General features: G+C 55.0%; 2 protein-coding genes across 6 annotated transcripts in view; one reads left to right on the top strand and one right to left on the bottom strand.

Moving 5' to 3' along the window:
• Rin3 (Ras and Rab interactor 3) overlaps window positions 1-2655 on the top strand; it is a 108322-nt gene extending 105667 nt beyond the window's left edge. For 4 of the 5 annotated variants that reach the window (XM_076849729.2, XM_076849734.2, XM_077109126.1 and 1 more), the window contains one exon: window positions 1522-2655. In XM_076849729.2, the coding sequence (XP_076705844.2) occupies window positions 1522-1842 (321 nt within the window). In that variant the 3' untranslated portion in view covers window positions 1843-2655. Of the gene's footprint in view, window positions 1-225; window positions 291-1521 lie in introns of those variants that run through there. The other variant, XM_076849733.2, reaches the window with a different exon arrangement.
• Window positions 2656-9999: 7344 nt separating this feature from the next.
• Lgmn (legumain) overlaps window positions 10000-15908 on the bottom strand; it is a 29770-nt gene continuing 23861 nt past the window's right edge. The window contains exons 7-14 of the mRNA XM_076848008.2: window positions 15643-15705; window positions 14027-14093; window positions 12920-13038; window positions 12745-12834; window positions 12389-12589; window positions 11352-11522; window positions 10815-10882; window positions 10000-10547 (exon numbers count right to left, since the gene is read on the bottom strand). Coding sequence (XP_076704123.2) covers window positions 10505-10547; window positions 10815-10882; window positions 11352-11522; window positions 12389-12589; window positions 12745-12834; window positions 12920-13038; window positions 14027-14093; window positions 15643-15705 — 822 coding nt within the window. The 3' untranslated portion in view covers window positions 10000-10504. The remainder of the gene's footprint in view (window positions 10548-10814; window positions 10883-11351; window positions 11523-12388; window positions 12590-12744; window positions 12835-12919; window positions 13039-14026; window positions 14094-15642; window positions 15706-15908) is intronic.

Genomic DNA, 15908 nt, shown 5'->3' with positions numbered 1-15908 from the left:
AAAAACCTCTGAATTTAGCTTCTGTCAATTTCCATGGTGTAAACTCCCAGTTTCAGCTCGTATCCCTGATCTTAGAGTTGGAAAGAGGCGTGCTCTCCCAAGCTGGTAGGAGCTCCAGCCCACCACTCTCCCCATGCCCTCTGGCATGCCTACACCCACCAGCTTGGGGATATGGATGCTCTTGGTCCAAGCCTGGCCCAGCCATTCCTTCCTTCTCGTTTGCAGCCGGTGGGTTCCTGATGCTGATCCAGGCAGAGGAATAGACAGACCCCCCCACCACTGAGAAGAGGGAAGCTTGGGAGAGAGGCCAGGAGCCCTCAATAGAGTTTCTGGAACCTGGGCAGCGCACACTCTCTGCCCAGTCCCAGCACTTCGTGGACACCCAACTCCTTAAATCCTTTCCCTGGGGCATGAAAACCCAGAGCCCCAAGGTCAACAGTAGGAGGCAAGGGCCCTTAGGAGGCCTAACTGGGCAATGCAAGGACAGCCCTGTGACACCAAGAGAGGGGGCGTGGCAGCAGCAGTGAAGCCCTTGACCCAGCCTGGGGCCTCTTAAGCACTCACTACTGTGGTGGTCATTGCCCTCTCCATGGCATGGCTGCTGTGGAGCCATCTGCGCCTGCTGTTACCACTTTGTCCAGCAGAGGGCAGTCACGGCCTCACATGCGCTTCACACCTGCTTGGTCCTGGGTGAAGGAGAGGCTGACTCGGTGTAGTTCTCACAGCCCTGTCATGACTGATGTACTCAGTGGACAGCTGAGGAAACAGGCTTAAGTAGGTCAAGGTTGCACAGTAAATGGGAGAAGATTCAGAACCAAGCGTGGGACTCAGGGGCCACACTGTCCTGTTTCTGGGGCTGGTGGAGGGTGCTGAGTGTGCTGGCCAGGTACTTGGAAACCTTGCTCACACAATGCCCTTTCCACATGTCCTAACTCCTGTGTTCTTCCCCCAGCTCCCCTCCCTCTTTCCCCAAGCCTTCTGCCCCACCCTCCTGTCCCCACCTGGCCTCTGAGCCCCAGAGGCAATTCCAGCCTTAAGGGCCTGAACTGTTCCGCCTGAGTTGTGGGACGTTGGGAGTAAGGTCCGCACCCCTAGTTTTATTTACGCTGATCTCCAGCCTTGTTCCTGGGCACAGGGGAACTCTGGGAAAGATAAGCCATGGAATGATGGGTGGAGGGAGGGAGGAGGGCGGGCCTCTAGACTGGCCACCAGGGGGCGCACTGGCTCCTCAATGCCAGGACTCAAAAAAAAAAACCGACTCAATGATCCAGAATAGTCAGCCCAGTGACAGAGCGAAGGGTCACCCAGCAGACTCAGTCGCAGGGTAAGGGGGGGCTGCAGGTGCCCAACCCCCAGCTTCACAACTGCTCCTGTGAGCCTGGGGACCAGAGAAGGCCATGAAGTGTCCACAGTCGTCCAGCCCCTCACTGCTGGCCCCAGTTCCCAGCACCGGGGTGGGGGCCAACGAGACGCCCACTTGGCCCTGCAGGTGACTGGAGTGCCCTCTGTCTCACTCCGCAGGACTTCATCTGTGTGTCGTATCTGGAGCCTGAGCAGCAGTCGCGGACGCTGGCGTCACGGGCAGACACGATGGCCCAGGCGCTGTGTGCACAGTGCGCTGAGAAGTTCGAGGTGACCCAGCCCCAGGAGCACCGGCTCTTCGTGCTGGTGGACGGGCGCTGCTTCCAACTGGCCGACGAGGCACTGCCACATCGCATCAAGGGCTATCTGCTGCGAAGTGAGCCCAAGCGCGACTTCCACTTCGTGTACCGGCCCCTGGATGGTGGTGGGGACAGCGGGAACCCGCCCTTCCTGGTGGTGCGGGAGCCCAACTTCCTGTGAGGCCCGTGCTACCAGGGTCCTTGCCATGGCAGTATTTCCTGAGACTGGTGGGACAGGAGAACAGGGACTGGGGCCTCCCTCACTCACCCCACCCCACTCGGCTGCACCCACTCATCCAGAAACGTGCCCCTATGTCTGAGCACACACACGGAGACTCCCAGCAGGTGCCCGCCTATGTACATGTGTACCACCCACTGAACATGGTAACCCAAGGGCACAAAGTAATTGTGAGGATAACATGAAGCAGTGGCCAAGGGCACTTCCTGAGGTGGAGTCATAGCACTGAGAGGCCACGTTCTTCATTAGACAGAAAAGGGAAACTGAGGCTCAGAGAGGGAAGAGGTTCTCCAGCCAGCTGCAGCTACTAAGCCACCCCTGCTCACTCACAGGCCCTCAGGCCGGCTCCTCTGCCTCCTGCGGCCCTCCCCCTCCTTGCTATTTCTAGGGCTCATTTTCCAGGGCTGATTGAAGAGGGAGCGCCTGGCCCCCAGTTGCTCCTCTGCTACTCAGGATGGAGCTGGGAAGTTCCGGAAACACGCAGCATCTCAGGAGCATCTCTCAGGGTGTGTGTTGAAGGGATAGGCCCCCTGCCCCTGCCAGAGAGCCTGCCCTCAACCCCCAGTGCCCACAGCCCCCTACAGCACCTGCACCCCTCCAGAGGCAGCCAGACACCAGGACCACCAAGCAAGGCCACGGATACATGGACAAGCCCCACCTCCACCAGGGGAAAACTGACAGGGCCCATTCCCTGGTGGACACACAGGGCTGTGGCAATTGTTGAAAGAGGCACTTGGGGGAGTTTAATAAAAGCCCTTGTGAAAGCGGCGTTTCCTTCTCTGGAGAAGCTGGAGCTCTGTGGCCATCCCAGGCCACGGCCTGACTCTCCCAGTTGGGGCTCAGAAGGCCCCTGCCCTCTGCCAGAACCTGCAGTGTTCTCAGAGCCTGCAGCCCTCGGGGCCCTGGCCCCGTCTGACCCTCAGCCTGGTCATCTTCTACACCCCCACCACCCTTGGTTCTTTCCATCCCAGCTCTAGATGACTTCCAGAACCATCTCTCGCCCCCCTGCTGCTGCTGCCCCCCCAACACCATTCCCTGCGTCTTCACCTGATCAGCTCCTCTAGAGCCTTCAAAGCCCATCTCCACAGGAGGCCTTTCTTGACACCTGGGTTGAGCCAGACAGTGCCTACCATGGTCCGCAGCCCTTGACAGTCCCGTGACAGTCTGCCCATCCACTAGCAGCTGTCTGTTATCCTCCTCTTCCTCCAGCGGATCTGTCCTGTCCCTGTCTGTCCTTGGCACTGATTAAAGATGGGTGTTCATTGGGGACCTGCTTAACGTCAGCACTCTTCGAGGTCCTGGGAACAGCAGAGGAAGCAGAGCTCGTGGGGACCCCAGTGTAAATGGGGGCATCAGGGAACAGCAGCCTGGGCTTAGCCTTATGGAACCCAGGCACCTACCATCTCAGTGAGTCTTCGAGGCAGGGGGTGCCCCAGCATGAGCCCTGCCTGGAGGTCAGTGTACCAGACACCAAGGCTCCATCCCAGGTTGCCTGTCCCCCGGCCCCTGCCAGGTGCAGACACCGTCCTCGTCCTCGGCTCCCAGCACCGCCTCTGGACTCAGGCCAGGCTGGGCTCTGTAGCTTCATGCCCAGCTGGGAGGGCACAGTGCCCACCGCCTGCCACCAGGCCTGAGCCAGCTGGGGAGGTCAGAGGCTGCCATTCGCCTGAGCTGTAGGTGGAGTTCAGGGGTGAATTGGGCACCAGGTCTGCCCTCAGGTCTCTTTACCCTGAGGCCATGAGTCCCAGAGAGCAGGAGGGACAGTCACCCAGAGCTTTGGTCATCAGGAGCCTCAGGGAGCTGTGACGGATCCAGCGGAGCTCTGGGTGCCTGGCACCCGCTTGTGACTCCCCTGCATTATTTTATGTTCTCCACGCAGCCGCCCCAGGGGGAGGAATTTATGGAGGAGACCTCAGAGAAAGGGGATCCAGGTGGCCTGGGGTGGCAGAACAAAGCACCACGCCTGGGGTCGAACAGTGGGCTCCGAGCTGGGTGTCCAGGGTGGGGATGGTGGCTCCTGAGGCTCCTGACCTCAGCTTGGCCTGGCTGGAGTCCCTCCATCACAGAAAGCCCTAACCTGGCCCCAAAGATGCCTGGACCAGGTGGCCCCACCACACCTTAATGGGGTGTGTGGAATCTGCTGCTCGCTGGGGCCAGGCCAAGAGGAGCAGAAGCCCCCGGGAGGGTCCTCTGGGTGCAGCCAGGACTCTGCACACAGGAGGCTGCCCTCCCACGTGGCAGCCCCAGGCCAGTCTGGACGCTGACACCGGTTCCCTGATGCCCTTGACGTGTGCACTCAATGGCCGGAACCCAGCACCAGGGTGCCAGCTGCTGGGCAGGGTCATCTTAGGTGGGGAAGAGGGAACAGCAGGGACAGGAAGCAGCCCCTGCCTTCACATGGGGCAGCGCTTGGGGGAGAAAAGTGCCAACTCAGCGGTGGCTTCCCCTCGTCCCTGTTGCCACACTATTTGCTGGAAAATGTTGGGTCCTGAGGAAGCTCTCAGGAAGCGCCTCTGCAGCCCACGCAGCAGGCCACAGGGAGCTAGACGTCTGGCCACAAACCTACTCAGCAGTCCCACGGTGGGCGGGGCCTGGGAGCAGGAGACCTGAGCTCCAGGCTGGCGGTGGGGACGCAGCACGTACCTTAGCGGCTGTGTGCCTTGGTGCCCCCATTCTTATTACACCCCGATTTCCCAGGCTTGGTGCTGGGATCACCCTGTTTCCTGGGTGGGGGCAGGCAGGAGACACCCCCAGTCTTTTTATAAGGGTAAATAGACACGGGGCTCGCACCGTCAGTCACAGGGTTGTTCACTGCCAAAGTCGCACAGCTGGGAGGACACGTGGGAAATGTGTGCTACACCTGTCCCGGCCGGCCTATGTCAGCCCTGGGGAGGGGACAGTTCGCCAAAATCTACTCAGGAAGTAAATGTCTCCTGTGAGCACGGGGCACACACTCTGGAGCTGGCTAAGCCTTGGGGATATTTTCAGTTTAAAGTGACCTGGGTGGGGACAGCGGTAGGCACAGCATGCTATGGGGGCCTGCAGCATGAAGGGTGCAGAGAGCTTCCTGGAGCCAGGGGTGTCTGAGCTGTGCTTGAAGGACAAGGACCTGGCCAGGGACAGAAGGGCCTGTCAGTCCCGTGAGGCTGCTGGGAGCCCACTCTCCGCGAAGCTCTTGCATTTCTGCGTCCTGGGGCAGAGTCCTTGATGGCTTTTCTCTCTCTCTCCCTCCCCCCCCACCTTCCCCCTCTCTCATTTTTGTTTTCGGTATCAAGGATTGAACCCAGGGGCACTTAACCACTGAGCCACATCCCCAGCCCTTTTCTTTATTTTTCAATTTTGAGACAGGGTCTTCCTAAGTTGCTTAGGGCCTTGTCAAGTTGCTGAGGCTGGCTTTGAACTTGTGATCCTCCTGCCTCAGCCTCCAGAGCCACTGGGGATTACAGGTATGAATCTCCAGGCCCAGCGAGACTCTCTCTCTCTCTCACTCTCTCTCTCCTTTTTTATTAGTTACAAATGGACACAATATCTTTATTTTATTTATTTATTTTTTAATGTGGTACCAAGGGTCAAATCCAGTGCCTCACATGTTCCAGGCAAGCGCTGTACCCCTGAACTACAACTCCATTCCCCAGACTCCCTTTTTTAAGAGCGTTTGAGTAACCTTGGAAGAGACAGATCATTTCTTCCTTTTGGAAAAAGGGTAGATTTTTTTCCCCCCCATTTTCTCACCTTGGAGGATATCGTTTCCCTCCAGGGCAAACGTCCATCAAGTTTACTAGTCATTTTCTTGGAAAGATGGATCTTCCTAAGTTGAGGTTCCAAGGGTGCGGCATATCCACTGTGTGTTTGGCATTCCCCTGGGCCCAGCTCGGCAGCACACTCGGGGCACATGACAGAAGAGAAGTGGCAGCAAACATGAAGTCCTTGCCACCTGCCCTGCTGTGAATAAGTCCTTTGTCTCTGACCCAGGAGTCGCGTGTGTGCCGGCTCCTGCCAACCTGTGACAGGCCGTGGCAGCCTGAAGTGGGGTCAAACCTCAGCCTCTTGACAGTTCTGGACAAGGAAGAAGGAAGACAAGGGAAAAGCTCATAGAAAAAAATTGATAAGAAGCTTCTGTTAGGGGAAGAGACCTTTTCAAGATGGCTTGAGTGTGAATGGAGATGAGGCAAAACGGGAGATTCTCCACCCATGTGGAACCGGATTGCACGGCCAGCTGGAGGGGGAGGTTCTGCTGTCCCACTGTGACAACCCAGATGGGAGGAGGGGAGGTCTGAGAGGAAGAGCTACTGTTGGGAAAAGCTGGATGTAAAAGCAGCAGAACGTGGTGGGTGATTGGAAGGCGGGTGGGAGAGGACGGGTCCTAGGAACTGAAGTTCCCAACAAGCAGCTGTGGTGAAGGGCCTGGCCTCAGCTTAGGCTGGACATAGCTGCAGGCTTAAGAGGAAGCAGGGGACGCCAGCTCTGTGTGTGTGGAGCGGGAGGTACACGAAGGACACTGAGCAATGTTGGAGACACAGACTTGGGGGCCACCAGCACCCCCAGGCTGAGCTGGGCATGGCCTCAGTCCCTCCCAAGGACCACAGAGGGAAGGAGTTCAGCCCTTGGGAGGTCCTGGCCTGCCTTGTGGTGAGCACCCAGGCCATTTCCTGCCCCCTAGCTGGCCTGGGGACCTAGGCTGCAGCCACATCAGATGACTTAATTACTCCTCAGAGCTGAAATGGGGTAACCAGTTCTCCTGGGGACGATGAAAACACACGAGAAAAATGTGTCCCAGAACAGCTTTAGAAAATGTAATGCACTGTTTCAAAAAGAACTAATAAACATGAAAAAAAGTACCAGACTTGAAAGGATGACCTAAGCCAGGATTCGAAGAATTCAGAAGTGAGAGAAATCTCAGATGTGCTAGCTAGCTCTCCACCACTGTAACCAGTGCCTGGGAAAAGCAACTTAGAAGAAGAAACGTTTACTTTGGCTCACAGTTTGGGAGGTTTCAGTTCATTGACTGATGGGCACAGAACATCATGGCAAGAGTGTGGTGGAGGAAGCCGGGGAGCTCCGTGGCCAGGTGGAAGAGAGAGAAAGATGAAGGGGTTCCATTGTCCCCTTCAAGGGCATACCCCCCACAGTGACCTCAGATCCCCCTAGGCCTCACCTCTTAAATCCACCACCTCCAGAGAGGGCCCCTGGGGACCAAGCCTCTAACTCGTGGGCACATGGGGACACTCACAGTTCAAGTGATAGCCACACACCTATCAAAATGGCTAAAACCCAGGACTGGGGATATAGCTCAGTTGGTCGAGTGCTTGCCTTACAGGCACAAAGACGAAGCCCTGGGTTCAATCCCCAGCACCGCAAAAAAAAAAAAAATAAAAATAAAATAAAATAAAAATAAATTTAAAAAGGCTAAAATCCAAACTGCCAAATGTTGGTGAGAAGGTGAAGCAAGAAAAGCCCCTGTGGTAGCTAGGGGAGCACAGAACAAGGCAGGCGCTTCTGAAGACGTTCCGCGTCTGCAAAGATAAAAGGCCTTATCACATGATCCTAAATTATGTTCCTATAATCAACACAACTAAATTTAAAAGCTAGGCTCACACAAAGACCTACACTTGAGCGTTTCTAGCAGTTTCATTTATAGCCACTGGAAACAACCCAGCTATCCTCCAACAGGCGAATCAGCAAATTAGGGTCCATCCACACAATAGGATTCGGCAATGGGAAGAGTAACCAGCCCATGAAGAAGACAGGGACGAACCCACACGCGTATCACTGAGTGGAAGAAGCCCATTTGAAAAGATCATACGATCCCAATTCCATGACATTCCGGAAAGGGCAGAAGTATAAGCGGTAAGATCAGTAGTTGCCGTGGGGTGGGGGAAAGGAAGGAGGATTCGCTGAGACCCAGGGGACTTTCAGGGCAGTGGAACTGCTCTGTGTGAAAATGTCATGGTGGGAACTTGTCTTAGTGCCTTTATCAAAACAGAAGTTTGTAGCCACCAGGAGTGAATTTTAATGTATACAATCTCAAAATATCACTTCGGGAGGTCAGGAGACCCCAGAATGGATTGTAGTCTGCTGCGAATAAATCTGACTACCGCCATCTACCCTAGCTGGTGACCTCATGCTGGGCTCACAAAATCTGACTCTTCCAATCACTTAAGAAAATGTCAAAGAAAGCACACAAACACACAGAAGTACCTTTTCACATATCCAGGGACGTCTCTCTGAACTTAGGGGTCTCTGGAAAGAGAGAGAGCCTCTGGAATTCTTTATTCTTATATAGGGGACCCACAAGGGGCGGTTCCGTGGGACATTCTATCCCCAAAAGGGTGAAGGGGTAGGATTACAAAGGAACAGGTGAGTGTAACTCAGGCCCACTGGGTGAAGCAAGCTATTGCGGGGTGCAATAACTGTTCAGTATCTCTTGCTGAGGACTTAAGGGCATGTATTTCCAGAGCATCTCCTGACTTCTGACCATAACAGGGGAAGGGGCTGACCTGAGGAATTTTGGAAGTGACCCTGAAGGAGAAGAGGCCATTACTCAGCAGGAGATTGCACATAAGCACTGTGCCCTGGTTGAAAAGGCTGTTCCCCAGGAGGGGGCCGTTCTGACACTGCTACACGTGTACACTGGAATCAGACAGGTAAATGGGTGGCACATGGAGAGGGCACGCTTCCCTGGCAGAGTGGGAGTTCACAGATAAGAAAGGGCAGGCGGCTAGAGGGGACCACGTGGTGATGGAGTTGGAGACATCAGTGGGAACCGTGTGCAGCTAATATAGGCCCACAGTCACCATGGACACTCACAGGGATGCACACATGCTTCCTGCTCAGCCAGCCTCCAGGTGACGCCCACCCCAGGAGCAACATGCACATCTAGTACCCACGTCTTAGTTTCTGAAAAGATTTCCAGTAAGAAGAACCAGGGCTCTTTGGAGAAAAGGCTGATGCTAAGCCTGGAATCAGAAAATAGACAAGATAAGCCTAGAACATCTTGTTGCCGCAGAAGGTAAGGAAGTCCTCAAACAGAAACGAGACGAGAGGCCTGTATTGAAGGGGTGTGGCATGTTTAAAGGACACAGTAGCCAACTGAAAGAGTGCCTGAAGACCAAAATTGGAATAATTTGAGCAAAAAGTATTGAGTTAGAATCCAAATGGAAAATGAGTCTCCCCATGGGCCTGTGCCTTGATTTGGAACTCTCAGCCATAAGAAGGAAATTCCTGTTGTTTCTAAGTTACTCAGCTAAAGCATTTAGTTATAGTAAAATTATTTTTGTCCATAGACAGAAATCTAACAGAAATGGCTTAACACAGGGGGGAAGGTCCCTTTCCCCTGAGAGCCTAGGAACCACAGGAGGAGAAAGTCCAAGGTCTTGTGACTTGGGAAGTTGTTATTTGAGAAGTGAAATAGGGCTGCTTTTATTAAGTGGTTAAGTATGTTTTCATTCCGTAGGGGAACAAATAAAAAGAGAGGAGTAGGGCCCTGGTGGCAGTGGGCAGTTCTGGAAGACAGAGGGACCCACGTCTTACTCTTAGCACTGCATCTCTTTAAAAGCCCGCCAACCCTCAGGATTGCTGTTGAGCATTGGCAACAAGTGCAGAGGGTCTTTTTTCACTTGTTACTGAAACCTCAGAGCCCACCCTGCCATTTTTGCTGCTCCCTGGGATTCTACCCACGTGGTGACCCTAATCCCTGCACAGGGTCAGGAGAAACAGGAGCCAGTGGCCTCTGCCCTGAAGGAGGTCATGCTCCCCACTGGGATGTCCCCTCCCTACCCTGCAGCTGGTGCAAGGACAGACCCTGATGTGGCTGTCAGAGATGGTACTTGTAAAGAGAGGGGAGGCAGGGAGGGAGGGAAGTTCAAGGACTGGCATTTGGGCACTTGAGATGCAGTTCAAGGGTCTGTGGCGATGAAGGGAAAAGCACCAGGCAGGAGGAACAGGAAGGAGGGAAGGCACAGGAGCCAGAAGTCCCAGGCCTGCAGGAGCAGAAATAGCAGAGCGGGGAGGGGAGACAGGGGACAGGAGGCAGGAAGGGAGCCCCACCAGGAGGGCCGGGAGCATGGACCTCAGAGTCATGGCCAGGAATTCATACTCAGCTTCAGTTATAAATCTTTATTTTTTTAAGACTCATCCAATGTTACAGAATAAAATATAAAAGCAATCAAAAATTATAATTTTTTTTTCCTAAAAATAATTTTGCATTCGGGGCTCACTTCCCTCCGCAATCAAATCATCCTGAAGACTTAACGAGGTTCCAGCTTCAACTTTCTCAGAACAAAGATCCTTTCACAGGCTCTGGCAGCCCCGGGGAACTGCTTGCTCCTGAAAACTAATGAGTAAAAAACCAAAAACCTCCTGGAGAGCAAACGTCCCTTTCTCGATACAGTCCGACCAGTCGGTGTGCAGTTCCTTCAGTTTCATGGCTGTCCTTGCAGAGGACAGGGAATAAGGTGCGGGCGGTCTTGTGACAGGAAGGCCTGGAAGAGGCCCAGAGTGGCCCACCAGCACCCCAGGGCCCGACAGCGGCTCCCCTTCCGGCTCCACTCTTCAGTCTCTGGTTAGTCCAGTGTTCACGTGGGAGCAGCATCCAGAGGGCAGCGCCTCAGTAGTAACCCAGGCACACCTTGTCCATGGACAGTTTTATGCTGTAAGAGACAGGAAAGGCATTCACTGAGCCAGCCCGACAGTCCCACGCAGGCAGGAGTCCTTCAAGACAGACTCCCAGCCACCCGCCAAGAAGGCAGCTGCTCTGGTCTGCACTGGCCAAGGCCCCACAAGGAAGCCAGGCAGCGGGTGAAGGCAGGCAGCGGGTGAAGGCAGGCAGCAGGTGGCAGAAGCAAACTGGACACTTGCAGAAACAGACAGCAGTGTGCTCCCTGGCACTCTCAGAATGTCACCATCGCGGGCATTACCTGTCGATGGGATAAGCCTTTTCACAAAGGTTGGCCAGCACGTACAAATGCCTCAAAGCATACTCGTACTAGAAGAAAACAGAAGAATCACACATCACCGTCACTGTGCAATGGATTCGTAGCTTGGGAGACACCACCTCTGCCATTACAGAGACAGGCATCTCAGCCAGGGGTTCCTGGCCTTTCCATCTGCAGAGACTTCACTTTTCCTGCTCCTCCAGGACCAGGGTGTGACAACATGCATCTTAGGGAGAACCCCGTGTGGCTGAGGGGGCAGGGCGTTTGACAGGGACAGGAACAGCGTGAGAAGCAGGCACTTGAAAGACACACAGGGAGTGCCACCTATGTCTTGGGGACTCCCTCACCCGCTGGACCATGAGTGCACCAGGGCCAAGACTCATGGCCAGGGAACTGGGCATCTCCGCCTGAGGGCCCTCAGCCAGGATGGAACCTTTCTCAAGGCAATGAACCCAAGTGACAGCCAGCACACAAAGTGAATTTAGCTTCCGGGCATCAGCTGCAGCGGCCCAGGCTCACCATGGAGGAGTGCCAGTTGAAGCAGTGGGTGCGGAAGTGCGTCACGGCCTCCTGGTAGCAGCTGTGCTCGGTGAGCGGGGCTCTCTCGGACAGCAGCCTCTCCCCCACAGCCTCGGAGGTCGTCAGCAGAGACACGATCTTGTTCACGGTCTTCTGGATGATGTGCCTGGCCTGGGGGGACGCACAGCCCTTCAGTGGAGTCTGGCTCAGCACTGCTGGGTGCAGTTACAGACCCCTCTCCACACCGCTCCAGCCCCGTGGGTAAAACAAGATGCCAGCTCAGGCGTCCTGAAGGGGGCCAGTGTGTGGAGCTGTGTGACCTCGCCTTCTGGGGTCTCCACTTTCGGAGAAGTGTTACTCCTGATACCAGAAGGGCAGCTTTCACCCAGAAGATCCAGGCCCTGTCCCAGAGCATCGGTCCCTGCTGGGCTGCAGAAAGGGACGAGCGGAACAGGCAGCAGGCTCTCTGGAGGGACAGGCAGCCCTCTGCCCAGCATGCCAGAGAGCACGCAGCTGGAACGTGGGAACAATCCTGCCAGTTCCACACCAACTGAGGAGCTACTAAGACAGACGCAGGGAAGTCAAGGAGAGCTCAGGGCTGTGGGAAGCACTTCAGGCCGCGGCCACGAGGACCGCGACAACAGGAGCAGAAGCACTTTGTGTTGGGTTTAAAGCTACACATATGTGATTAGCTAACAACTCAATATGCAGCAAGACAGAACTGGCCTCTAAGAAACAATGTATAAAAGGGGGGCCACCACACGGCCTGGCTTCTTGGCAGGACAGGGGAATAGGCACCCAACCCTTGGCACCTGACCACCAAAGAGGTCAAGGTCAGTTTCCTAGAAGGGAAAGAAGACGCCCCTCCTCTGCTGCACCTGGAGCACAGCGGTCGGTCCCTTTCACACACACTCTTATGCGGCCAGAGGTGGTGGCCTGAGGTCTCTCAGCTGGCTCTGAGCCGTCCTGGGTACAGGTGGGGACAGGGGCTTCGGTGGCTGGGAGCGGGACCTGCAAAGGATCTGGGTGCTACTCACATCCTGGTGCTGCTGGATCTGCTTGAGGAGACCCCGCGACTCCTGCCCGTCATTGGTCTGCATCAGTTTCCTTTTCAGGATGGCCAGGGTTACCTCCGGGCTGGGAGTGAGGTCAAGGCGTGTGACTGGAGGCAGAGAGATAGGGGAACTGGCTTTGTGCTTCATGCCCTGAAACTGCATCACTTTCATGGCAGAGATGGACTGGAGAGAGAGAGAGAATGTCCGTGTAAGCAGACGGATGGTCCCTGCCTAGGAGGTGCACAGCTGGCTCCCACAGTTTTGGGGCCCCTGAAGGGCCCTGAGTGTAGACTGAAGATGAGGCCAGCCCCCGCGGAGGAGCGGGGAGGCCCACTCACTTTGTTTCCGTACTGCATGACGTGGCTGGTGTTGGTGTGGGACTTCACCAGCTGGTACTGCTTGTGGAGGGTCTCCTTGGTCAGATCCTCCTGCAGAAAGGAGAACGTGAAGGTCCTCCCAGGGCCAGAGCCCGACTGTTCAACCCAGGGGCTGCCGGCCCCCACCAGGGCTCACCACGTCCGAGTCTTCCATCCAGTTGACACTGTACCAGTCACCTAGGTAGGTGTTCCTCTTCTCGTCGTAGTAGCAGGCGTAGGAGGACTCCTTGGGGTTGGCGGCGGTAGTTGCGTAAACTACAAGGAATCAGAGGCACCTCTGAGTTGCATTTCCTCCCTCCCCGAGGGCCACATTTAAAGCTCCCACCTCCCCTGCCACCTGCTTCGACCCAGGAAGGGTGGCCGGCCCTGTCCACTCCGGTGTGCTTACTAGCGTTTAGTGGGCGGTGCTGGGGATCAAACCTAGGACCTCACAATGGTAGGCAAGTGCTCCACCAGGGAGCCACACTCCCAGCCCAGTCCCCTCAGTTGAATAATCTAAACACAGAAGCGAGCACGCTGAGCACCCCGAGCACATCCTGCCGTCCTGCAAGAGCACGCTGACAAAGCCTAAAGGCTCACGTAACCTAAGAATATGGGACTAATCTGGTCACTAAGAGTTACTAAAAAAAAAAAAAAAAAAAAAAATTCAGAAGGGGCCTGGGGCGTAGCTCAGTGGTAGAGCATTTGTCTAGCATGTGCAAGGACCTGGATCCCATCATGAGCATAGGAAAAATAATTAACTTAAATTGAATTTAAAAAGAAAAAGAGGCACTCAGCTGGACAGACCTCCTCAATAGTTACCACTTAGTCTCTGTCCACTTGGGCTCAGAACAGTGCTGGGCACATGAACTGATTCAAAGCATGAGTCTCCCAACACAGGCCCTAGCTAGATCCCCACTTTGCAGATGAGGATACCTGAGGACCAAAGAGGATAAGTCACCTTCCCGAGATCAGAAAGCAGGACCCGCACGAGGCCAAAGCCCATGGCTGATCCAAAGCCCACTGGTTTTGGACTCAGGTAGTTTTGCTAGAACCTGGGAGTGCTCCGCGAGGCTGGCAGATTCTTTATTCCCTAATAATCCTCAGGGAGAAGAGGAAGTGAGAGCTGCCGGCCTGGATGCCCCCATGTCTGCATATCAGGCTGCCCCGTCTGCACACCAGGCTGCCCCAGTGGCCCCTGCTGTGTAGAGCACGTAGTTCCACCGGCTGAGTGCCGGGCCCAGAAGCCCTGCTCTCCACCTACCGTTGATGTTATTGGGCAGGTGGTTCATCATGGAGCCGGACTCACAGGCTTCGATGTAGAACACCATCTGCAGGCAGACAAGACGTTTGCCACTCAGCCCCATGAGTGCCGCTGGGGTTCTGCTGCCCCCCAGCCCCACCCACCACGTGTTCACGGGAGTCTTTCACTTTGGCCTTTGGAGACATGAGTGCTACAGGAGACTGCTGCAGAGCCCACAAAGCCATCCGACAGGGGTCAGTGCACACATCGCTAATACAAGGAAATATCAACCAGCTAACGTACAGCAGGGGAAGAGGAGCCATGTGATGCTAGGGAAAGCAGTGTCTCCATGACACAGGGAGCAGCTTCAAAGAGCAGAACCATGAGGCAAGCTGTCTTTCTGTCACCATCACATGTGCCCCGCCCTCCTGTGAGGATGGCCTTAGGCCTGAGCATAAGCTACTCCATTTTAAAAACTCCAGTTTGAAACCTGCAGTCTCTCTAGGCACACCTAATGCAGCCCTCAGAGTGGCCCTCAGGCCCAAACAAGCCGCCTCCCAACCCTGATAAACTCAGAGTGAAGCCCCGGCAGGCTGTCCTCCAACATCTGGGGGCAGCTGACAAGGATTGAAAGGGGGATCAAAAGCCCCCAAATTTAATATAAATAATAGCGCAAATGAACAGACATCCAGCCAGCAGACACTGATGCCCTCACACTGAGAGGAGGAGGAGCACCTGGGCTGACATGCCAACCCTTTTCATCATTTGCCGATCCTCTGCCTCTTCCTCACCACTCTGCAACTCTCCAGCCACATCTTGACCCTTCTCCCTACGACCCGCCAGCTCCACCTCAGGAGAAGCCTGCCTTGGTTCCTGATCTGTGATCACCGCAGTCTTAGTGAGTGTGCATCTGCTGGACTTGCGGCCTAAGGCTTGAGACTTTTGATCTGACACTTGAACTTGGCACGCGGAAGGAATGTCTGTCATGAGCCTGTCATGATTAAGTGTGTTTGCAGTCCTTAGAATTAAACCAGAATTGTTTGTTGTGAATTGATTATGTCTATTGCAGTGCCTAGCACTAAGGATTGTCATTTTCTTGATTAAGAACCTACAGAATGAAATTGTACTGAGTGATTTGAGTGAACAAAGCATTGAGTTGGGCAGAAGTGCATGGACATTCTTTATTTCTCCCCCTGGACTGCACCTTTTGCCCACGGCAGCACCTCTACATTTCTAAAAGGTACCAGAGAGGCAAGGGGGCCAGGGTGGAAATAAGATGGTGGTATGTTCCTCTCCAACAGTTCAACCCTGGGGACAGCCATCCTCAAAGTGTGTACCCCAGACCTGCAGCAGCAGCACCTGGAAACTGAGAAAGTCACCCTTCTCAGCCTTCATATCACACTGGCCAGACCTGGGGTGAGGCCCTGCTCGAGGTCCTGGGCACTCGCTAGCGGTTCTAATGGAAGATCTACCGCCCTAGGCTCACAAAGGCTCCTGCTGGGCAATCCGTGGTCCATCCACTCAAAGGAGGAAACCCTTTCCAGAAACACAGCCACCCAGTCATAAGAGCAGTCATGCCACGGTGGCCTCTGCTAACCCTGCCTTCCTTCCCTTAGGCCACCCGGGGCTGACGTCACCTTTTGGTACATTCTGTGTTCGTGCATGTAATGGATGGTCTCGTTCAGGTCCTTCACGTGAAGCTGCAAGATAAGAACACTGACGTCAGGCAGGCAGGCACCAGAGAGGCCCCTGCTGGGAGCCCACCAACAGAGACCATACCCTGTAACCGCAGGGAACAGTCAGACCCTCCGAGGTGACCCCGGCTGTGTTCATGACATGTTTAAACAGGGAAGAGATCACGCTTCCCCACTCGGGGTTTGTCCTGGCTGTCCAGGGACTTTGC

Source organism: Callospermophilus lateralis, chromosome 3, assembly GCF_048772815.1.
Source record: "Callospermophilus lateralis isolate mCalLat2 chromosome 3, mCalLat2.hap1, whole genome shotgun sequence".
In the NCBI taxonomy this organism is placed as follows: domain Eukaryota; kingdom Metazoa; phylum Chordata; class Mammalia; order Rodentia; family Sciuridae; genus Callospermophilus; species Callospermophilus lateralis.
The sequence above is the reverse complement of the archived record's forward strand: the minus strand, read 5'-3'. Positions and strand labels throughout refer to the sequence as shown.